The sequence below is a fragment of the Cynocephalus volans genome, chromosome 2, assembly GCF_027409185.1.
Source record: "Cynocephalus volans isolate mCynVol1 chromosome 2, mCynVol1.pri, whole genome shotgun sequence".
Lineage (NCBI taxonomy): Eukaryota > Metazoa > Chordata > Mammalia > Dermoptera > Cynocephalidae > Cynocephalus > Cynocephalus volans.
In genome coordinates this window covers 35266134-35291338 of record NC_084461.1, presented here as the reverse complement: position 1 = coordinate 35291338, position 25205 = coordinate 35266134, and the positions used below count along the sequence as shown (strand labels likewise).

At 35.3% G+C, this 25205-nt stretch overlaps 2 protein-coding genes across 6 annotated transcripts in view; one reads left to right on the top strand and one right to left on the bottom strand.

The window, feature by feature from the left end:
• The window catches only part of RICTOR (RPTOR independent companion of MTOR complex 2), a 131017-nt gene extending 115005 nt beyond the window's left edge, over positions 1-16012 (top strand). For all 4 annotated transcript variants that reach the window (XM_063084527.1, XM_063084519.1, XM_063084513.1 and 1 more), the window contains 7 exons: positions 1681-1858; positions 4045-4129; positions 4915-5148; positions 9383-9538; positions 9890-10013; positions 11304-11442; positions 11569-16012. In XM_063084527.1, the coding sequence (XP_062940597.1) occupies positions 1681-1858; positions 4045-4129; positions 4915-5148; positions 9383-9538; positions 9890-10013; positions 11304-11442; positions 11569-11643 (991 nt within the window). In that variant the 3' untranslated portion in view covers positions 11644-16012. The remainder of the gene's footprint in view (positions 1-1680; positions 1859-4044; positions 4130-4914; positions 5149-9382; positions 9539-9889; positions 10014-11303; positions 11443-11568) is intronic.
• A 2265-nt stretch (positions 16013-18277) lies between these two features.
• Positions 18278-25205, bottom strand: part of OSMR (oncostatin M receptor) — a 59604-nt gene continuing 52676 nt past the window's right edge. For both annotated transcript variants that reach the window (XM_063087403.1, XM_063087404.1), the window contains exons 16-18: positions 21407-21488; positions 20743-20815; positions 18278-20408 (exon numbers count right to left, since the gene is read on the bottom strand). In XM_063087403.1, the coding sequence (XP_062943473.1) occupies positions 19833-20408; positions 20743-20815; positions 21407-21488 (731 nt within the window). In that variant the 3' untranslated portion in view covers positions 18278-19832. The remainder of the gene's footprint in view (positions 20409-20742; positions 20816-21406; positions 21489-25205) is intronic.

The following is a 25205-nucleotide window of genomic DNA, read 5'->3' as shown; positions in this document are numbered from 1 at the left end:
AGATATGCAATATTAAATTTAATTGTTGCAGAAATTTTCATACCTTTGTTTTTGTGGTTGGGCCAAATGCTTCTAAACTTTCCTTAGCTTTAAATTATTCATTTACTTTTATTTAAATGGCTTAATATATGTCAGGTACTTAGTGTCTGGCACATATTAAGCACTCAATAAAAGTTAGCTGTTATTATCATTATCATGGGTAGTTATTTAATATAATCCATCCCGTTCTTACATTAAATTCTTAATAATTTTAAGCAGTTTTGTTTCAGTATTGCTTATCACATTTAATGGTGGGGGTTTCTGGTAGCAGATAAGGAATTACATCTCCTCTTGTGGAATTTAATAAATTACACAGTAATGTCTTATCTACCTGGAACTCACTGGTTTTGGCGATCTCATCAGGCCAAAACATATCCAGGCATACCTTTTGACTGTTCACCATTATAAATCTATGCAGTAAGTTCATGAATTTTGAAAGTTTTAGGTCTTAGTTAAACATCATCCAGCGGAGAGTAGACTAGATCAGTGGTTTTGAGCTTTTTAAATGTTTTTTTAAAGCAGTGAAACCCTTTTTTGTTTCGCACAAAATGGTTTCTCTGGAAACCCAGTATGTAGAACAGATAAAAATAGAGCTACACAGATTGAAATAGGAGTTGGGAAGGAGAATAATCCACTAATTCCTTCCCTTCATTCAGTAGTTTTGAAGTTTTGTGGAGTCAGGAATAACAGCAGAGTATAATTTCAAAACCTCTGACCTCTCATAAAATTCATAAATTACAGTTAACAGAGGTTTTTTGGTAGAAATTAGGAGTGGTATTTGCTATGGTAATCTTAATAACTACTATTTATGAAGCATTTATTTTGTGTGTTTTATGAGATAATTCTTTGATTTAGTATTAGTCCGCATTTATGCATTTTAAAAGATTTGGTTTTCCAAGTAGCAATATACGTGTATGTAGAAATGTGGAACCTTGCATGGTGTCTTGTATATGTAAAGCAGATACCAAGTGAATATTTTAGCATGTCCGTTACTTGAAAAAGAATCTATATGAGAAAGGTATATCTCATGGTAATATCAGTATACCGTATTTGTTATGGAACCACTAGTAAGGAGTACATTGTGGAAATATCAGTGCTTCATATGAGGCTGTCTCTGGTAATATTTATAAGTGGTACCATTTTGTCTTTTGTCTGTCTTCTGTGTTACATAAATCTTGCATTGATAATGAAAGCATTAATTACCACACAAAGAATAAGTGACCTTATTTTTCATAAATTATGTATAATATATACAGTTAATAGATGTATCCTTAGTTATACTATAACAAGTTTAGCAGTCTCAAGTGATGCAAAGATAGTCCTTGGATCATACCTCTGACTTCTGAGGTCAGTTTCTTTTTTTTTACTTCTAAATGTTGAAAGATATCCTAAGTGTGCATCTTTTCACCTTTACTGGGAGACCATAACAGTTATTTTTGGTAACAGTCAACATTACTGGTGACCTTTTTTGTATCAACTTATAACAACTAGTATTTTAAAGTTTTTTGAGTTCCTAGTAAACAAGATGGCAGTATTTGACTAGCTATTTGTTTTTTATGAAGTTAGGAATACAGGTTATTTCTTTATATGATATTACATATCAAGAAACTAATGCAAGTGTTTTTTTTTATGGTATTGTAGGTTCATGAAAGCTTTAAGTTATGCATCATTAGATAAAGAAGATTTATTAAGCCCTATTAATCAAAATACCCTGCAGCGATCCTCCTCAGTGAGGTCCATGGTGTCCAGTGCTACATATGGTGGCTCAGATGATTACATTGGTCTTGCTCTTCCAGTAGATATCAATGATATATTCCAGGTATAAATTTTATTGTTTTTCTTTGAGTTGACTTTCTGTTTTTTATATTCTATGTAACTGCTTACTAGAAATTATAATTTAGAGTGAACATTGATTTGGGGGAAGGTGATTTTTTTTTTTTTAAAGATGACTGGTAAGGGGATCTTAACCCTTGACTTGGTGTTATCAGCACCACACTCTCCCAAGTGAGCCACGGGCTGCCCCTAAAGTGATTTTTTTAAAGCAGTTTTGTTTAAAGAAATTTTAAGATGAAAGTTATTTTACCTTTCTCAACTGTTCTATGCTCTTTTATTTAGTATCTCCTGGTCCCCAGATATTATCCTTCCTTCTCTTCCCATATTATATTGGTATCTTGTTTGATTTATGTGTATATTCTCTGTAGAAATTTAGTAAATTCCTAACTTGTTTTTTAGTCACATTTGATGACTTGTTTTTTAATCTTTGATTTTGTTTAATCCTTACAGGGTAGTCACATGTAGTGCCCAGTCTTATAAAGTGGCCCTAATCCCATGACATACTCACACATCTCTAGACAGTATGTAGCACTAAAGAATACACATTTGCTCAGAAGTCTGAAGATATTTTATTTTATTTTATTTTTTTATTTTGGCCACAAAACAAGTCTTAATACATTTAAAAAGGCTTAAGATCATAGAAAATATGTTCTGTGACCAAAATGACAGAAGGAAATTTAGAAAATTCATGAATGTATAGAAATTAGCAGCACTCTCCTACATAAACAATGGGTAAATGAAAAATCACAGGGACATTAGAAAGTACTTTGAGATAAAAATCAAACCTCAACATACAAAATGTGTAGAATGCAGGTCTTATGCAGTGCTTAGAGGAAAATTTATACTTGTAAACACCTATGTTAAACATAAGAAAAATCTCAAATCAGTAATGTAAACTTCTTACCTGAAGAAAATGGAAAAAGAAGAGCAGACTAAACCAAAAGCAAATATAAGTAGGAAATAAAGATAACAGAAGTATATGAAATAGGGAATTAAAAAACAATAGAGGAATATCAACAAAGCCAAAAGTGATTCTTTAAAAAGATCACTAAATTTGCAAACCTTTATCTAGACTGACCAAAAAAAAGAGAGAGAGGACAGGATTACTAAAAACAGAAATAAAGCAGGAGCATGGTAGAGCAGTTGCTTCTTCCATTATGCTGGAGTGAAATTTGAGGAGAGAGATGTCTTCTTTTTCCAGTCTCCACTGGTGACTCTCCTTGTGTCACTGCAGTTGAGTGTCTGATGGGCCACCTGCATGGCTCCTGTGGCTACTGTTGTGACATCAAGCCACTTTTGCAGCAGCCATGGCTGTGGTGGGCAGCTGGGATGGAGGTGGTATTTTCAGCGTGTTCCTTGCCTGCTTCCTGGCATGGGATATTGCCCTCGGCTCCAGCCTAGGACTTGCAGTCCATATTATTTGATGAGAGCCTTCAAGATATTGGCTCTGGCCACACAGGAGGCACGGTAGACAGGCATGCTACAGTGGTGCCGCCTTCCATTGGGGTCGGTGCCAGCTTCCAAAAGGATCTGGATGCTCTTCAGGTGCCCATTCACCACAGCACATACAGGGTGGTCTATCCCTTTACATCCACTAGATCCATCTCAGCCCCTTTTTGGATAAAAAAAAGTCCACACAATTCCCGTGGCCTGCAGTGGCTGTGATGCGCAAGGGTATGCAGGGGGGCCAGACACAGCACCGGACTTCTCTTGATGCGGCTCCAGTGGTTCTCATCTTGCAATAGGCTCCTGAGAGTCTGGAGGTCCCCCACATTGGCTGTGTCATAGCTGTGTCATGGAGCCTTGTCATGGAGTACAGTGGATGATAACATAACTGCTCCCACTGCCACTTCTTAAGATTAGGACTTACACTGTGGGCCCCAGCCTGTCCCATCCATTGGAGCCACCACCCTCCACTTATGGGTCTGAAGACTTTTAGATAAATGCTAAAATGACTATTTTCATATGTGTTTAATTCACTAAGAATATGATAAGGACTTTTAGGATTGTTCTTTTATCAAGTTTGGATAATTTAACCTTCTTCAGTAAACTTTTCATTGTAGGTTCATATGCTGCAGTTATTCTATTTTATCTGTATTTCATTTAATTTTGCTAATATTCATAAAGTGGACTTTGTATAGCAGAACTTACCATAATTTATATCTATTTTAGGTAAAGGATATTCCCTATTTTCAGACAAAGAACATACCGCCACATGATGATCGAAGTACAAGAGTGTTTGCCCATGATGCAGGAGGTAATGCATGGTATTTGTTCTCATGAGACTCCTCTTAATATTCAAATTAAAATTCTGAGTTCTTTTTATTAGGATGACACTAAAAATTCAGGTATACCCACTTTTGGTCCAACTTAAAATTATACCAGAATAATTATTTGAGTCAACTTAAAATTAAACCACAACATTCGGTTTGTGAGAGACTTAAGAATGTGTTTTTCCAGCTAAGTACCCAGCCTCTCAAGAGGATGAAAACCAGATTAGTTGTTTCTGTTTTTAAAAAAGGGGTACATGAAAAATTTAACGCTAATCATCATAGGTCCAAGAAACAGCTGTTTGTTTATGGTAAGGAGAGAGATAAAAATTTGCTTAAAAATTACATTATCTCTCTTTGTTGTGATCTGTTAAATTTTAGTGAATATATTCATATAAGCCACAGGTTTTATAGCTTCATAATCTTAATGATGTTTTAACAGGTGCCTCTTTATGCTTAGAATTACTACTTTTCTCTAGGCAGATACTGAGGATAATTGAAATGGTGTATTAATTATATAACTTCAGTTTTTCATTGTGTATTTTAAACTCCACATTGAAGTAATATAAACACATCTGCTGACCTACTTATTTTCATAACTTAAAGCAAATTATTTTTTTTCCCCCAGGTAGATTTTGAATTATAAAAGGGAGTTCTGGTTTTTTTCCCAAAATTTTCCTTCTTTAAAATTTCACATAATTTAAGGCACCTTGAGAAGGTAATCATTGATACTGTCTTTATCATATTATGTTTTATATTTACTTATGCACAGGTCTTCCATCTGGAACTGGAGGTCTTGTAAAAAACTCTTTTCACTTGCTACGACAGCAGATGAGTCTTACGGAAATAATGAATTCAATCCATTCAGATGCTTCTCTGTTTTTAGAAAGTACAGAAGACACTGGACTACAAGAGCATACAGATGATAATTGCCTTTATTGTGTCTGTATCGAAATTCTAGGTTTCCAGCCCAGTAACCAACTAAGTGCAATATGTAGTCATTCAGGTGAGTGATTATCTCCTATGAGATGAATCAACCTGAAATTGAATCCGCTTCAGTCACCGTCACCTACCATCCCTATTGATCATCCTCTCTTACTCTGTTGTCAGTACTTTATTCTTCGTTCAGTCATTCAGCATCTTCCTATTAGAATGGTGGTATTTCAGCCTCTGATTTTGGTCCATTCCAATTCATCTCTCATACTATATTCTCCGGGATGAATCTGTTTACAATTTTTTTTAACTGCCTATTCATGCCCAACACACAAGATTCTGTGATCTGGTTAGTGGTTTTTTTCAACATTCTCTGGTCTTGTAGTGAAGTTTTTGAACAAACTTCTAGACAAGAAAACTGTGCCTTCCCTGCTATTCTCTCCTTGCCCTTCCTCCTCCCCATACACATGCAAGCTCACACATGGTCTGTTTGGCAAATCCATCTCATCCTGCATATCAGTAGTATCCTGTTTGCAAGTGTTCTCTTGGACTCTCTAAGTCAGGTATTAACACTCCTTCCTCCTTGCTCTCATTGCTATTTTTACATAGATCTCTTATGATAACTATGATTATTATTACTTGGTTATTTTTTCCCTTCCACTCAGTAAGTTCTTTCAGGACATAGTCTGTAATATCTTTATTTTTATATTTCTTATACCTAGCTGTGTGCTGCTTTGTACACTAGGCCCTCAATATATATTTGGTGAGTAAGTAAATAAAGTGGACCCAGACTGAGCTTTTTTATATAAATCAATAAGTGACGTGCATTAGCAATTTTAATATATATATGTGTTTAAAGTGTTACCCATATATATCTTTTCTCAGTGAATATCACTTAGCCAACCTCAGAAAAACTTAGTGATGACCAAAGTTTTTTGGTTCACTCTTCCAAATTTCTTCTTGGTGTTTTAATTCAGAGCTTCCCAACTGATGGGTTGTAGAACGCTAGTACGCCACAAATAGGATATGGTTGTGCTGAGATGTTTCCCCCCTCAATGGTTCCATGTCACAGTGGGGCCAGGGTTTGACTAATCCCTGGACGGGCACTTCTCACCCTGACCAGGACCCTGGCATGCTTTTCTGTGAGTGAAAAAGTTTGGTAAGGTATGCACATGGTAGAGAAGGTGCTATTTTAAGTCTTATGGCTATTTATTGTTTATGATTTAGTTATGTAAGTTCTTCTGCTTCTCTTACTCATTCAGCAAATACTTATGAAGCACTTAACTATGGAGCTTTCCTATACTGTTTCTACTTAGTTATGAAACAAATGGGGGGCCAGCCACCTATTTATCACAAGGCAATCACAACTAGTTCTAGTCCATTTGTGATCTGTAGCAAGAGAGTTATCGAGCAGAGTGTTATGGGATTTGTTGAGACACTTAGGAAGTTTGGGATTTGTGAGAGACTTGCTGTAATCAGGGAGGTTCTCACATTGGCACAGCTGGAAGCCCCCCAGTTTTTTATTCTAGTGATGTGAAGTGTTAGATTGAGGAGCAGCAGAGTGAGAACAACTCTTAATTGAGAAATTATTACAATGTACCTACTGATACCCATTTCAGAGGATGATGGGAGGGAGGCTAATTAAACCTTTAAACATTCATGCACTTAACACAGTATGTAGTATGCAACTACTATGGGCCAGGCATTGCACTAGACTCTAGGAAAACAATTGTGAGCCCCCCCCCCCAAAAAAAAAACCCACCAAAAGGACATTGTTCCTGTACTCTTTGAGCTTCAGTCCATTGGGGAAAGAAGTATATTGATTGATTGATCGATTATAGATATAATTAAGAAAAGATACTTGGAACTAGCCAAGACTCACCAAATAGGCAGGTCAGAGAAGAAATTTTTGAAGATGTTACTGTTCAGCTGTGGTCTTAAGAATGAATAGAAGCCAAGTGAAGACTGGAGTAAAGAACATTTCAGACAGAGTGAAACAGCATGAGCAAAGGTTCTCCAAGGGGATAGAGTATGGGGAGTTTAAGAGACTAAAAGGTCACCTGTGTAATAGAGCTCAAAAAGCAGAGGAAGGCAATAGAAGACAATCCTAGGCAGATAAATAGAGACCAGACCCTGCAGAGCCCTTGCTACCCAAATAGTGGAGAGTGGACCAGCAGCACTAGCATCACTATGAGAACTTGTAGGAAATGCAGAATCTCAAGCTCCACTCCACACCTTCAGAATCTGCATTTTAACAAGACTCCTAGCTTATTTGTATACACAATAAAGTTTGAGAAGTACTGCTATAGGCTATGTTAAGGATTTTGTGTATTAGAAAAATGACATCCTTATTATCCATGACAGATAACTGAAAAATTTCCTCCCCATGTAACGATCATTGAGATTTCATTCTCTAAAACTAATGTGGTAGTGGTTGTGGTGGTTCAAAGAATGTTAAAGCTCAGAGAAAAGACTGTTGTACTAGGATATTTAGTAACATACTTTAGTCTATGTTCTGACACCTTCACAGATTTTTATGCATTGTAAGGTTCTAGTATGCAAGTCAAAATGTTGTTCTTTCAAAATTTAGTATTACACACTTTCTCTTGGGTCCAATTTAACACTTCTTTTGCCCTGGTGTAGTAAACCAACTTATAGTGGGAAACTTTGAGTGTTTTAGACCAGTATATCTAAAAGAACATTAGAGAATCAGCCAATTACATGGCAAGAGGATCAGTTTGAATGTCTAGGATATTAAATTAAAAATTTGTGAGGAATGGATAAAAACTATACTAGGAAGAAGAGGAGCTAGAAGAGAAAGTGGTTTTCAAATTATTTTAGCTGTAGAATTCATGTCTTAATCAAAATCTTTACTAAAGATCAGTGTTGTACAAATGAGGATGTTAGGGGAAAGACGAGATAGACCCAATCTACCTGGCTTTCTTCTTGTCCAAGTGATAATCTTTGAGGAATTCCCAGGTAATGCTAGCACTCCAAGAAACACTAAAGATCACAGGCATGGCATCAAGAAGACTTAGGTTCAAAGCCAAGCTATTTCACCCAATTAGTTATTTGAACTTGGGCAATCTGCCTAATCTCATTGAGCTTTAGTTTTTGTTTTTGCTTAAGTCTCTAAATGGGATTATGTTGAATATATTAATTATCTTGATTTGAGCATTGCATATTTCACACAGGTATTGATATTCAATGTTATACCCCACAGATACGTACAATTATGTTTCAATGAATTTTTTAAAAAATTAAAAATAATAATAAATGGAAATAATGATACTTCATGTTACTGTTTGGTGTTTAATAACATTTAAGATTAGCATTCAGTAAGCACTCAGTAAATGGTAACTCACAATAAATTGTTCATGTTAGAAATAATATTCTGTCTTAAATTTTGGTAGTTCAGTTACGGTGATCCTACTGTGCTCCTAAGGAAAATCTCCTTGCTCACTTCCTTTTACATCTCCTGCTGCCAAGTAGAATTGGCTATTAGATCACTATAAATATATCAAAGATAGAGCTGCTCACAGAAATTCTTAATTTTTCCAGAAATAACTGTCAGCATTTCCCATAAGCTATTTTGTGACTTACTGCTTTCTGGTAGGAAAAATTTAGGTTATGATTTATTTTTCTGAATTAACCCAGATAGGTGTTTGTTTTATTTTATTTTGTTTTTGCTTGAAGCTTTTTATTCTTTCCCACACACAGTGGCATTTAGCTGGAGCCAGCCTTATACTGAGCTACATGGAATAAAGAAGGCAGCTAGTCTCTTTTGTTTAGGCTCTGATCTGTCTTATTCTTCTTGTCTCCATTTTTAATTAAAAGATAAAATAAAGCTAAGCTAGGGTATCATTAATTAAAAAGAGAGAAAATAATAAAAGCAAACAACTATGGTTAAGAAGCTAAACATCAAACATTTAGATAAAGCCACTTAGTTGTTGGACAAAATGCTTTATCCAGATTAAAAGTAATCTTGAAATAAAATGTCTTTAGTAAAAGTTTATCTAAGATTCATTGTGTGGAATACTTCTTAATAGAGGATGGATAATAAAGGTCCCTAAAGGTGAATATTCTCAGTTTAGTATGCACAGTTTTGACTTCATACTAGATTTCACTATCCAAGCAATTGCTATCTGAGCGTTCTAAATTTACTTTGAAAATTTCTTCATCATGGAGAGTAATTGTTGAAAATCGAAAAGAAATTATAAGGAAACATCTCTTTTAGAGCATGCAGTGCAGGCACAGGAATTAAGCCATTATGTTGCTTTAATTGAAATACTTATTTTTTTCTATAGACCTTCAAGACATTCCATATTCTGACTGGTGTGAGCAGACTATCCATAATCCCTTAGAAGTGGTCCCCTCTAAGTTTTCAGGGATTTCTGGATGCAGTGATGGAGTGTCTCAAGAAGGCTCAGCTAGCAGTACCAAAAGCACAGAATTGTTACTAGGTGAGTTTTCAGATACAGTTTTCTAAGCATTATTAATAAAACTGTGCTTTAGTTGGTTTTGTTTTTCATAAGTACTGTAAATTAAAGTTGTCTCAAAATTATAGCAAGTCAGTTTAAGGGAAGCAATTTAGTAGACTCTTAAATTTTGTACCTATATCAACCACTGAAATGTACCCTCTTAGCTGTCTGCTTTTACTAGAAATAGTTTTGCTCCCAAAATTATTGGCAGATCATGTTGATGTCAGTTTTAGATCTTTAAGTGAAGTTTAAAAACAAATTCCATGAGTTGTAATTATTTTATATTATGATATAGATAAAATACTTAAATTTACACTGAAATCTTCTTTTCAGGTGTTAAAACAATTCCAGATGATACACCAATGTGCCGTATACTCCTTCGCAAAGAAGTTCTAAGATTAGTCATTAATTTGAGTAGTTCAGTTTCAACTAAATGTCATGAAACTGGGCTTTTAACGTGAGTAAACAATTTGCATGAGAATTATTTGTTTATTCTGCTTTTTAAGGCAAGAAATAAATACTTCAAAAATTTAACTTAACATCAGTAGTTGTAAATTGCATTGTTTACCTGTGTGAGGCTAGATTTTATGTACTTCAGCCAAAACAATGTATGGTAATAGATTGAGTACAAAAGCAGGTATGAGAATACAGTTATCTTCTATTAAGCCAGACTGTTAAAGAGGTCTGCAAAAATGTAAAACAATGCCACTCCTCTAGTTTCTTTTAGTTTTGTAAATGTAGTTATTTTTCATTAAAATGTTATTTATATATACAACGTTATTTTCCTTAAAGTATGCTGTTGTTTACATGTTGTTAGCATGTAATGGGTGTATTTTTTAAATGAATTAATAAATACTTTGACATTTTCTCGACTTTAATTTCTAATATAGTAATTATTGAGGGCTATAACCCACAAAAAAATAATTTTGGGGGGTGTTCTTAGTAATTTTTAAGAAAGTAAAGAAGTCCTGAGACCAAAAAGTTTGAGAAAAGTAGGTTTACTTAAAATAAGTGATATTTTTTTGGTTTAATTTTTTTTTCCTATCTTTCCTTTTTTCTCTTAATAAAAGTTGCAGAATTTTTGATTTTCTAAATCCCAGCAGCATGATAAAAGAAAATTCAGAAATCTTCAGAATATTTGTTTGTACTATTTAAAGTAGTGGTTCTCAAAAGAAATGCATTTCAGGGTCTCCTGTAGGGCTTTTTAAAAAGATGATGCAGATGCCAGGGTACCACTGCAGACCTCTGGGCTGGGAGCTCTAGGAATGAGGCCTTACCCTGTGTACTTCCCGCCCCACCCACAGCTGATTCTGAGGTGCTGTCCTAGCTAAAAGCCACTATGTGAAATGTCAAAAGATATAGACAGATAGTTCAGTCAAGGATATTAATAACTTCAGTGTAACTTTAAAAATATATTTCTATTTTAAAACCTAATTTGAAAATATTTATTAATCTAGTTTGATAAATAAATTTTGCAATTTTTCATGCCAGTGAAAAAAGATATTTCTAACTTTACAAGAAGCATTCAGATTTTGATAATCTTAAAAAAAAGAATAACATAAAACTAAGAATATCAAAGTGTGAGATAGGAGTATTTAATTTATTTTCTTAAGCATCCCTCGGGTATGCCATTTAATCAATATCTGGAGGGAAAATTATTTTAAGAGTAAGTGAAACTTTGGAGGAAAAAAATAGGTAAATCATGATTACAGTTTTTATCACACCACACTCTTTTCTTCCATTTTAGAATTAAAGAGAAGTATCCTCAGACATTTGACGACATATGCCTTTACTCTGAAGTTTCACATTTGCTATCACATTGCACATTTAGACTTCCATGTCGGAGGTTCATACAAGAATTATTTCAAGATGTACAGTTTTTACAGGTAAGATTTTTACTTCTGAAATTTGCCTTCCAAGAATAATTATGTTTGAATTAAGTTGAGAGAGATTACATCTATATTATATGCTATTTTTATTAAAGTTATTAACGATTTACCACTTTTTCCTAGATGCATGAAGAAGCAGAGGCTGTGTTGGCAATACCACCAAAGCAACCTATAGTTGATACATCTGCTGAATCCTGACCTCATATTTATGATGTATATAGATATATACTATATATATTCATATTTGTGGATTTCCTAAGAGCCTCAAAAAATACTGACTGGGCAGCAAAGACAGGAGTATCTTCTGTACACTGTCCCAGCAATTACTGGTACATGAACAGTTGGAACTGCTGACTTCCCTTACCAAAACAACTTCCTTCTCTCCCCTGTTGAGCCTTTGGAGGGGCTCATAATTCATTACCACAGTTTTAAGAGTTTTAGTTACCATTGTATGCAAGAGCCAAGCACTGAATACCTACATAGGTTTTCTATTTTTTCATTTTAAGAGAATAATGACAGTGGAACAATAATAAGATATGCAGAAGCACTCTACAAACAGTTATTTCTGGATTTTTTTTTTTTTTTTAGGGTAATATAAAGATGCCTTGTTTGTTAACTAATTTGTGGAAACCAGGAATCAGTGTCTCTAAGGCTGCATCCTGTTACCACAATGGGATGTGCTGTAACTGCTGGTATTAGAGGGGGAATTTTGGCCCTTCCACATTTTTCTTAATGTTTGTAACACTACTTCAGAGGTTTGTAACCTCAAAGTGAAAGAAGAGCCTCAACAACCCGGGACGTATAACTTATTTTTATGTTACTAGATTTGCATAAAGGTTCTTATTTGTTTTCCATCTCTTCAGTTTTGTTGCAATGTGTTGTTACAGGCTATTTGAACCAGTTAAGGTTTTTCACTACAGTTCCTGATTAAAATCAGAAAATAATTTTACATTTCAATTGAAAATATTTCCCACTTATAGAATGCATATATTTTCAGTGGATTTCTGTTTTCATCAACTTTTCATATCATCATCATTTTAAATGGGAACTTGAACAAGCACTATTAATTTAGAAGTAAAGCAAAGGAAAGCATTAAATAACACTTTGGATCTCCTGAGGAAAAGATAAGTTTGCCTACAATTTACACATTCCCTGGGAAAGGAAGAGCCATATTTTCTTTTCAAAAAAACAAGTCATTAATGAAACTTGTTTAAGATTAAAAGTTGTAGTGAAAAGCCTTAAGTACCAAATTTTAAAGCAGCAGTAATTTAATTTTTATATCAGTGTTCCTGTTTTGCACAAACTAAATGCAGTGATAGGTGAGTTTATGAGTACAGTAGTTGCCTTTATCATACTTGTGAAGTAAAGCTGATGAGGGCGAAGTTTTGTTTGTTTGTTTAATTTGTATATGTCTAAAGATATTTGGAAATCTTTACAGGAATTAAACATATATGCAAATTTGTATATAAAAATAGCATGGCCATCATCCTTAGAATGCTTGTAAATGAAAGGATTATCTTTTTTGAGATCTATATAAATATAAATAGAAAAAATCCAGCTGGACTGATTAGGACCCTTTTTAAAATTCATTTGTGTATACCATTTTTACAGTTACACATCAGCTTTGACCCAGTCATAGCACATTGGTTAATATTTTCCCATGTTGCAGATCCTTTTTATAATGGGCTTGTTCTTTGAGATCTCTGTAAAGAATCCTGTGACCTAGAAACGTAACTCACAGAGATATTTTTTTTTTTTTTTAATTTACTGGCACTGAAAGTTCCAATCGGGATGACGCATTTCATCTCACTTCATAACACCTCTTTGCACTTCAGTGAATTGTTCTTATGTGCACTGTGTAGCAACTTACATTATAACAAAGCAGATAAGGGCTCTAAGATGCTGCTTGTTTTAAAAAGTGGTTCTTCAGATTTTCTCTTATAAAATCCAATTAAAGATAAAACAAATAATTTTTTTATCACTGAACCCAAGTGTTTATTTAAACGTCAACAGTACTTCTAAGAACGTTGCCTGTCACCTTGGTCTTTGGTCTTGGATAATTAAACGGCCTTTCCAGAGAACCAAATGTCAGAGATACTAGACCAAATAGTGGTTAAAATCTCCAAAGGAAATAATGTAGTAATCTTATTCATAATGGGATTGACATTTTAAATATTCATTTTAAACACTACCTCAGTTAATATGGATAAAATCTGTGGTTTAATCCCTCAAAAGTTAATAGTAATTCTTTTTTTGTCACACACACACAAAACTGTCCTCATATCTGTACTGCACTTTGGTCATCCAGACTGAAATTAAGGCTTAGTTACTATTAGCCTCAACAATATTTTTGACTGTTACTTTGAAAGACATATATGTATACATCATCATATCTGCCTATAGCACTTACTTGGAGAGACACTCAGAGCTTTGTTATCAGTATACTAAGGAAAAAAAAAGTTTATACTTAAATTTATAGTGCTGTTTGGTTTATCCATGATTTTACTGACAGGTCTAATATGTTTTCTTTGAGGACTTGTTTGTATAAAAGTAGATTTTTATGATGAAAATACGTGCAGTGCCAAGTTATTAACTTAGGTGTTTAAAAATATTAAATTATAGCAGAAAAGGCTAGGAATGGTGTCAGTGGTAATAGAAATAATTGAGAAAATCATCTATAAATAATAGATATTACCAGGCTATAGATTATCAAAATAATGTCAATACTGTAGTTTTTCAAGATTTTAGAATTAATATTAGTCCATATAAATTTGTACTATTGGTAATTAGTGAATAATTTGGAGGAATTTGGGCAGTTGTGCTGGTTGTAAACTGTGAATTTCTAATTGTAAAGTGAATTGTTACTTCTAATGAATTTCTTTTCAAGAACAGATTTCAGCTTAACATACTAAGTAAATACTGATAAATAAGGAAATTAGAAATTTAGTGTTCATAATTGAATATGGTCTAAAATTTCTTATACTTTTATTTCCTGTTTATGCTTAGGTAGATTGGAGGTGGGAAAAACTCTGTTGTCCCTAATTAAAATTTTTCTAATGAAGATTAATAGCATAAGGACATTATGTAAGACAGAGTGACATTAAAAGAGGACCTTTGGAAGTATATACATTATTATAACATAATAATGTGTATAATGGTGGCTTTAATAGTTTTCAGCTCTTTTATCTAGAGCTTGAGATAATTAAAGCTGTTTTTCAGATCATGTCACAATGGCAAAGTGTTAAACAGTGAGATGTCAATGCTTATTTAGATTTGTCTACTCATATTTATATAAACTTTTATTTCATTCCATTCAGAGGATGCCTTTTATTCCCCACATTAAAGCACAGATCATTAAGCAATAAAAACCAAATTGTCTGTCATTCAAATTATAACTGCATTTTTGCATGGTAAGAGTGAGGTGCTAATTTTGTGTGAGATGAACTTTGTAAACTACTTCAGGAAATGTTCTTTGGCAGTAAGGTTTTTTCCCCCTTTAGTCCTATGCTTCCAGTTTTGTCTCACATTCACAATCTATTGAAACATGGGAAACAAGAAAAGTAGATTTAATTGAGATACTTTTATGAGAAGAGCTATTTGGTATAAATGAACATTTCAAATTTTCTAAAATGTAAGTTGGGAGAGGTCTCCATTGTCTCTGCATTTACAAAATACATTGTTACCATCTTAATTGCAAGAGTGTCACTGCAGTGAGCATTTCATTAAAAAGCATACCAGTGAAATTATTAGCAGTGCTTATCAAAGAACATTGAAATCCGTGAGAATCTTTTTAGGAGCATTCTTTTTTTTCTTTTAGTTTCAGGTTCCCAGGGTATTTTCATTCATAGTAGATTTATATGACTCACAGAATGTGGAATTTTTTCCTCTTTGGAGTATTTTTGTAATGTAGGTGGATAGCTACACCACAGCATGCATAAATTGCACATTTTGTTTGACTTTATAGAATATTTAATTTGAAAAATATAATTTATGCCAAAAAAAAAAAAACATACCTTACAATTTTGTCACTTAACTAGGTTGAGTTAGCACAAAATGCAAAGTCTTGGGGTGGAGAGACGGAGTGAAAAAGATTTATAATCAGTGTTGAAAAATGTTCCATTACTGACCTGTCGGAAACCCTAAACCTGCATTGTAAAATAAATGGTGTAAATTAATTTTGAAAAGTGGTAAGGGGTTGTGAAAAAACTCAGACTTAATACTCTCTAACCACATGATTTTCTTCTTTTTTACTTAGTAATACGCTGCTACATATTTGGAGGTTCTGGTGTTTGTAGGTCACTGAACAGACATTGAAATCTGATTTATATTGTATAACTGTAACATAGAAAGAAAAAGTATTTATATATTTTCCGTAAGAATATTTCATTGAGTTGTGTATAATTTAAATAAGATTTGTCCCCAAATGGTTTTGCTCACCTTGATTTTTTTGTTGTGTTTTTGTTTTTGTATAATGTGTACAGTTTGTGTCAAGGGCATTAAAAGCCTCCTGAAGCATAATCTTATCAAAGGGATACATTGTTAATAAAATGTACTTAAAATTCTTAAACTTGAATTGCTGCTGTTTTACTTGAAAACTTAAAACACTCAATCAGCGGTCATATGGCCTTGATTTGAATCATGTAAAGCTGAAGCTGACACATGGGACTCCCAGTAAAAGTGATGTTTAGGTACCACAGGCAGTGGACTAGTTCAGTAACACATAGAGGGGCAGTTCCAAATATTTTTAAATAACTATTCAGTTTCGGGCGAGCCTGTGGCGCACTCAGGAGAGTGCTGCACTGGAAGCGCAGCGACGCTCCCGCCGCATGTTCGGATCCTATGTAGGAGTGGCCGGTGCACTCACTGGCTGAGTGCCGGTCATGAAAAAGACCAAAAAAAAAGAAAAAGAACTATTCAGTTTCTTAAACATTCTTCATAATTTAATCAAGCAAACACCTTTACAGTTTTTAAAATCAAATCATTATAAAGGATTTGGAAAATGGTTCTATCTTTATACAGAACAGCTCTGAATTTTTTGAGGAAATAATATACAACATAAGTAACAATAATATGACAATGGTGACTTTTCTGTAGAAGGTATTTGATTTCTCAGGCATAAATTAGCTTGATCAGATAGGCTAACGCATAGCCACCTAGGGGCAGAAGAAAGTATCACAAGGGAAATTTCAAGTTGTAGAGAATAAAATTTAGTGTTGAAGCTAGGGCCTGTTATACTTGATAAAATATGATAAAACATGTCTCACTTTAAGAAAAATTTGTTTCAGATAGTTTGGCCTTTAAGCACGTTTCTATATATCATTTTTCTCATTGCCTTCTACTATATATGTCATTAAAAATGTAGTTGGTCCCAAAATGAACTAAAAAGCATACTTATCATGCAACTGCTCTTAGAAAAAAGTCATAATATAGCTGAACCTTGAAAAGGTTTTATTTTAAAAACTCTAGCATATAAAGATACTCAAAAGTAAAGTACTACTTCTGTATTGATTTTAAAATATATATATATATACTAGAACATTGTTTCTTTAATGTTTATCTTAGAAGACTAAGAATTACATATGCTTAGTCCTTCAAATTGAATATACCTAGTTATTGTGTTGTAGACATAATTTTAACTACTAATTCTGAAGACTATCTTCTGCTGTATCTCAGGGTTTTAAAAGTTCTACTTTATGCAGTGTTTAACATGTTTTGTAAATTCTTTGTGATGAACACCAGCTTACCTTTTATTAGGGCTCTTAGAAGAATTGTTACATATTAAGTCTAATTCAACTTGATTTTCTTAATGAATACACATTCTAGTAGATAATCTATAACCTATGTGAAATAGGTGTTAAAATGTCAGCAAGTATTTCCAGCAGGTCCCTGACTATGTTGTATGAATAGGCCCCTGCTTTCTGCCTGAATCATAGAGGTACCCACACACAGCTGAGGATTTCTTTACAGGCTAATGTAGAATTTATAGGTCATTGACACCAATTGTGCCCACCACCAAAATATATTGATATTACTAATTTGGTTTTAGATACAATTTTCTTAGAAATATTATGGCTGTGTTAGAAATTGTAGAGCTCATTTGGAGAAAGTCAAATATTTACAGGTGAAATTATATGATTTGCATTAAAATAATGCAGGGAGGGAGAGTGACTAGAGGTGGGGATGGGGCTAAAAGCCATGGGTAATGGCTTTTGGGCCTGACGATGGTACATAGGGGTTCATTAAACTATTCTACTTTTGCATATATTTGAAATTCTTTATAATGCATTTTTTTTTAAATCCTGATACCTCTACTGACACAACATAAATTTCAAATTTCTGAGTAACAGTTCTGAAAGCAATATTGAGATGGTATATAGTATTGACAACTAAGATTTTCAATACTAATTTATTTGGTTGCTATGGACATAGGAGAGGAATGTTTAAGAACCAAAAACCACAGATCATACTATTGTAAACATAAAGTTATTTAGCCCAGCATTTTCTATTAGTGTATTGTTATATTTCAGAAAGAATTTTATTTAGGCCAGTGCTTCTTAAAGTTTAATGTGTATCTGAATGCCAGGGAACTGATGAAAAATGTAGATTCCAAGTCGTGTGCCCAGAGCTGCTTATTAGGAGGTCTGGTGTGGTACCTAGGAATTCATGTTTTTAGTAAGATCAGGAGGTTATTTATTGGCTATACTGAAATTGTTAGATTTTCATTTCATTGAGGTAGACAAAACACACAAAATAATGCGATGGTGAAATGTTTTAATTAAGGCTTACTGCAACAGCAAAAAACGACTTCAAGGTTTTGTAGATTTTTTTTTAACAAAATCTATATGAAAGAAACTATTTAAAAATCAGTCATCAATGTCATTGACATTTCTGTGTACAAGTTTTAAATGAAAATGACAAAGGAGCATAAATAAGGTAAATGGCAACAATACTGGCCCTAAAGTCTTCTCACAACTACTAGATTAATTAAGCTACTGTTTTGTACTATGTTAGGAGAACATAACCAATTTTTCTAGCAAAAGGTTGAGTTATTAGTTATATGTAAGGAAAGAGTAGAAAAGCTTGAACAGAAGTACTGGTTTTTGTAGGAATATGTAGGCCAGTTGACAGCCACATTACTTTTAGATTTGGATACTTGTCTTGCTTCATAGTGTTGAGTAGCACAGGGCAAGGGCACTTGGTTCCAGAGGCATGAGCAGAAGTGGAGTCATTTCCACCACACTGACAGCAGTCAGCAAAACAGAAAGAAGCCCCTCTTGTTTAGAAATGTGACAAACATTAGGGGTTGACAGGCCAAGGGGAGAGAGAGGGATTAGCACGTACTGAACACCTGTTACGTACCAAGTGCTTTGCGTATATTGGTTCAAGACAGAGTTGTGCTGCAGCCAACACAGAATTTCCCACCCCACAGAACTTATTACAGTTATATCTAAATTATGTCCAACAATGAGGTTTCATTTTGTTTATTAATTTTAACATAATAACATAAATGAGACAGAGTGTTATCTTGATCCAGACAACCTATTGCAAAGCTCAAAGGATGCTAAGTGAAAACAAGACATTTATATGTGGTTTTTGAAAAAAAGAGGAACCATAAAATGTGAATGAAATTACTCAGTGATATATTTTCCTGTTTCTATTCTGAGGTAGTCATCAAAAAATTATGGAAGAAGACTGATGTCTACTGGGCAGGAGTGTTTATTATCTTAACATTAAGTCAGGAGTTCCATGTCCCATTCTTTAACTATATAGTAAGCTAGACAGAAGGAGAATTCTGGAGATCTTATTGATTCGTTCACACATCTTGCCTATTAGATTGTGCCTCCAAAAGAATTAATTTTACTGTCAATAAACTATAAATTCGTATCACTTCAAGGCAAGTCTAAAATCTGTTTTGGTCTCAAAACTTCTGTGGCCTTTATTAAAGGCTTCCGTCTAATTGCTTAACCCTTAAGGATTAAACATGAGGGTAAATTTTAATGGAAATATTTCCTCCCTAAAAACAACTTCTAGGACCACAGCCACCTTGTACAGTTCTGAGTGGGCGGGGTCTGTGGAGTGGTTAATTCCTCTCCCTATGTCAAGTTCAGGTCTACTATTCTAAAGGTGAGCCTGGAACAAACAGCAGCAAGGTGAGCATGTTCCCATGATCCTGCCATTTCTAGAGCAAGCTTGCAGCAAGGGCAAATGCTATGTTCCATAGCTTCTGGCCTTTAACCTAACTAGACTGTAGTGGTTTTATATAAATCAGACCTCCAAATAGTGATAGCTCAGTGGGGTTAAGGACTGAGGCACCTAGTAATAGAATGGTGCCAGCTATGCTCCCCTTAGTGTGTGGATAGCATAAAGGTATGAAATGAGCATGCTGGTTAATGGCAGTGTTCACCTTGATTTAAAAGACTAACTGAGGAAAGGCTGCTATTCTCACTCGGGGGAGGTGACGCAAGACACAGGGGTATTGCCATTTGCATTTTATACTCCGAACAGTGTGCCGGCACTGGTGGATTTGTTGGCAGACCATCCTTGTCACCAGACATGGGTGAAGCCAACTGGGACACATAATTCAAACTAGCTTCTCCAGCTGGGATTTCTCCCAGGGAGTTCATATAGTTTTTTTCTATTGCTTTTAGTAAATTTTCAGGTGAGGTCAATAGTCCCAGCTGACCTGGTGAGACTTCCTGGGGTACTGGAACATGGCCACAAGAACTACAGTCAGAAGCTGCCTGATTATAGGTAAAGTTCTCAAAACAGATGCAGGGTCCAGGGCCGGAGTAATTATTTTCTGTTGAAAGGAGGTAAAGGTAGGCAGGCTTAGTCAATTCAGTTTCTGTGAGTGACCTCCTAGTACCTAAGAGTTGTATCTTAGTCACTTCTGGCTTGTTCATAACTTCAATAGCATCTGGAATGCAGTCATTGACATTCATTATTGTTAAGTGAGGGTTCTCCTGGGAAGGAAACAAAAATATGTAAATATAAACGTGTTTGTCTGTGTGTGTGCATCAAAGTATAGTAAGTGTGTGAAGTGCACTTTGAGCTTCAATTTTGTTCACATTTCCTTCTGTTCACAAGTTACCTAGAGGTGGTGGTGAAAACCAAGGAATTTCCCCTGACAGAAGATATCAAAGCTTTCACCACCTATTTCATGGCTGTGGGAGCAGGGATGGCTTTTACTTTGTTATATTTTCCTGAGGAGGTCTAGGAAAGCAGGATCGTCACAGCCCCAAACCTAGATTAGTCCTTAATACGGATGTGGTATACATACAATTTCCCAACATTTACCTTGGATTTTATTAATGACAGGATGCTGCTCTTGTAAGGGTCTGGGATGTCAGGATAACAGTTCTCTTTTATCCTAGAAAAATAGTGGAAATTAGACTGAATTTTACAATCTAGTGGAATAGTTAAGAGTGGAACTCTAGAGTCCGATTCCTGAGTTCTAATCTTTGCTCCATCACTTATTAAACAAGTTACTTAAATCTTCTGTGCTTTAATTCCTCATTGATTAAATGGAGATAATTACTGAACTTACAGTATTGTGAGGATTAAAGGAATTATTATATATAAAGCACTTTAAACACCACCAAGTACATAGAGAGATGCAAATATTAGCTATTGCTATTGAAAAGCTCCTGCAATTTATTCTAAGTATTTTCCTCATGTATTGATCTGAAAAGCAAAATCATGAAATAAATCACACATTCTCACCTAAGCCGCCTTTGTCCTTTTCAGTACCCTTTTTATTTATTTATTTATTTTGGTGGCTGGCTAGTATGGGGATCTGAACCCTTGACCTTGGTGTTATCAGCACCGTGCTCTGAGCTAACCAGCCAGCCCTCTTTTTGGTACTTTTTTTCATATTATTCAATGTCATTTATAGCTCAGTAAACTCCTTTCTAGATTTTTCTCTGACTCTTCTTGGATAAAAGCTTCCTCACGCACTTACCACTGACTTTTCAAGTAGCACACGATTCCGATGACCAAGACGCACACAATCATGGGCACTATGATACTTATCAGCATATGGGCTGAGTAAGGAAAAAGAAAGGAATATTTTTAATGAGTATTTTTCCCTCCTCAAAGTAATAAAAATAAGTTTAAAGTTCAAAGTAACTTTACATGTTTATTATTCGACAAATGTCTATTTGTGCAAGTTGTAATATGAGTTTTGCCTGACTGGGGGAAACACCAACCTCCCAACACATGGAGCCATTTGCCATCAACACTTTGTGACACAAGCTCATTACGTCTTCTGATAAACTGCATCATGACTTCCTGTTCCTCACTCTCTCCCAGTATTAGAATTATACTTTCCCACCTTTGCCAGAGGAGGAACTTTCCTACCCCTGTGCCTTGGCTTGGCCAATGGGATGTTAGCAATCATGACGTGAGTGAAGAGGAACTTTTAATATGATAGCAGAGTTTAGCCTGCCCTCTTGTCATCCACCATGAGAAGGGTGTGCACCAGGGAGCTGCTGCCCCTTCAGCCTGAGCCCCAGAGTAAAGACAGATGCAACAAACCTGAACCTGACTAAAGCCTGGAGTTCAGCTTGGCCCATCCTAGCTAGATCAGCCAAGCCACACCTGATCTGGAAACCCATGAGTATAAATATTTCTGGTTGTCTACCACTGAGGTTTTGAGGTTGTGTGTTACACATCAAAAATTGACTAGAGCACCCCTTCTAATTAGCTTCAGATAAAATTACCTGAGTAAGTCTTAACCTGGGGTAATTATTCCATTTTATTTCTCTGATATGTCAACTGGTGTTTCATTTTTTTAAATGCTCATCTTCCTGTGGTCACTGCTTACCATCCCACCAACTAATGTCAGCTGGGTTGGTAAACACCCTCTTTTACAAATGCAGCTTGCTCAGTCAGGGCGTAGGGCTAACAGTATTCAAACGTACATAAGATTCTGCTCATCTACTTGCCTCCCCTGTTCTCCCACTCCCCACCTCCAACACGTGGCTGTCTGGAAGAAATGAAGCTTGATTTGGGGACAGCAGTGTGCTGGACAATGTTGAAATTTTGTGAGGGAGGGCTGGCCTGTGTAGACACTTTGATTCAACACAGGGTTCTGGAGAAAAGCACCCAGAAAGGTAAGAGGGAACCAAAGCAAGAATCTCAACAATTGGCCTAAAACTAATTCTATCTCCAGGGAAGAGGAAAGAAACTCTCTTCCCGACTCTTTCACTACAGAAGACCTTGCTCTCAAGATCAGTACATATCATTTTTAAATCTTGTTAAATTATGACTTTATAATGTATTTCAGAGAAAGCCTACGGACCTAACCATGTTTCCAAATTTCAGATGGTTTTTGCCAAACTATTTATTGAAGTATAACGTATACATACAGAAAAGTGTTCATAAGTGTGCAGCTTGATGAATTTTCGCAAACTGAACACACCCATGTAAACAGTATCCAGATCAAGAGAAAGAACATTAGCAGCTCCCAGAAAGCCCCCTTGGTGTCCCCATCAAGTCATTATCCCCTCCCAAGGTAACCACTATCTCTATCTTTTAGCTGCACAAATGGCATCTGTCTCCTTCTGTACTCTAAATGGAATCACACAGCAAGAGTCTTTCTTGTCTGGCTTCTTTCACTCAGCATTGTACTTGTGAGATTCCTCAATGTTATTTTTGTAACTGTAGAATGTTCATTCTCATCGCTATATGATATTCCACTGCGTGAATAGGCCATGGTTATTTATCCTTTCTATTTGATGGGCAATGGGTATTTCTAGTTTGTGGCTCTCATGAACTGTGCTGCTGTGGACATTCTAGTATGTGTCTTTGGGTATTTCTTTAGAGCTTTTGTAGACATTTCTTTAGGGCATATATCTATGAATAAAAGTTCTCAAATGCCACGTGTGTATATATTCACTTTAGAAGGCACTACCAAACAATTTTCAAAAATTGCTTGTACCAATTTATTCTTAACAGCAAAGTATGAGAGTTCCAGTTTTTCTACATCTTCACCAACTTTTGGTATTTTTCACTATTTTCAGGCTAATTTTAAACAAACTTTTGGAACATAACTCACTTCTGTACTCAAGACTGAAAAATTACTTACTTAGTATGTCTATTAAATTCAGAAGGAAATGTAGTGCCAAATGCCCGTATACAGAAAATACAAATTACGATTCGGATGGACGCCCTACAAGGCCTTTAAACAAACTTTGCCTCCGTGCCTCATTATCTCTGTTTAGTAAGCTAGTCTCCCTTTCAGAGAAAAAGCTAAAACATACCAATTTACAAAGAGAAGGGACTATTTTAAAAGTACCAATACAACAAATATTTATGCACCATTCTGCAGTTTCAATGTTACATAAATTTTTTGCATTTTGGTTCTTTTCTATTGTTTAATCATCCCAGCCTCTTTCAGCAGATGCTAGTATTATTTATTTCCATTCAACAAGGTTCGAGGTATACAGTTAACTAAATGCTAGTCTCATAATATCTATTAAAAAAATGAGTAAGGTTTCTCTCAGGGAAGTTGTAAATAAATATTTCAAATATTTTCTTTTTAGTAATAAGCAATATAATCAATAGAGTCACAGGACAAGGCTAATCAGGTTGAGCATAGGAGAGATAAATGAAACCTATACCTATACTTAAGATAATCGTGTGTGTGTGTGTGTGTGTGTGTGTACCAATCAAGTAAATTCCAAAGCTAGAATAAAAATAACCTGAAAATAAATTTAAAATTAACTCCAAAGTGGCAAGAGAGCTCAAACAACATAAATCCTTGACTGGAATCTTAATCTAATATGCAGTTTTGGACTTTGGCTTGGAGACCTAGCGCCATGTTTCAGTCTAGCAGTGAACTAGCAGTGAGTGCCACAGTCTGCCACCACAGTTTTGTGTGTCCCTGTCACTGGCCAGAGAAGTCCAGGGTCAGCAGTCCTACCTGATGTGCCCATCCCATCCCTACGGCTTCAGAGAAGGGACCCTACACCAGGCACAAGTCAGTAGCTTCAGGTGAGACATTTGAGCCCATTTGTCTTTCAAGGAGTATCTGCAAGGGTCCTTACAGTGTAAACCTTCTATGATCCCCTCATTGAAGATGTTCTAACCTGCTTCCTCTGTTTGTATCTGTCTTCTCTCACCACCCTCCTGTTTGTTGGATGCCAGGGTTTATCATGGGAATAAATTTTTCCGTCAACTAATTCCTACCATTTTTCTCCCTGCCCTTTTCTTTCTCCATCTTTCAAGCCAAATGCATTTTGAAAATATCAGTCTCTTCATTTCACCCTTTCCTTGACCAAATATGCAAACGTGGAGTTAGCGAACACTCCTTGCCCCCGCCTGACCCCCACCCCACTCATCTCTAATTGCCCCTGGGGGCCCCAGCAAAGGCAGAAATCATTAGCTTGCCACTGAGGGAAACCAGCCAGAAGGAAGGCTGACTGCGGAGAGTGGTTCTGCTGAGAAAACCACCGCCGCCCTTCTCTACAGGGAAGGCTGGTGGCTCTTCTGATGTCAACACTAACATATGGTAGCTGTGCTTTTCACACTAATCTGAGACTGAATTCCAGAGAAATCCCTCAACAGCTACTGAGGGAGGCCAAGGAAGGTTCCAGGCCATTATCAGTCAACGTAGTGTCATTCTGTACAACATATGTCATGAAACAAAGGGCTTTATCAAGAAAGAGGGGGTAAGGAGGAGAAAAAAGGATTAAAAATTTCTGATCTAGACAAACCCCAAGACAACATTTCTGTAATTTGTTAGTTTCCCAGAAAAT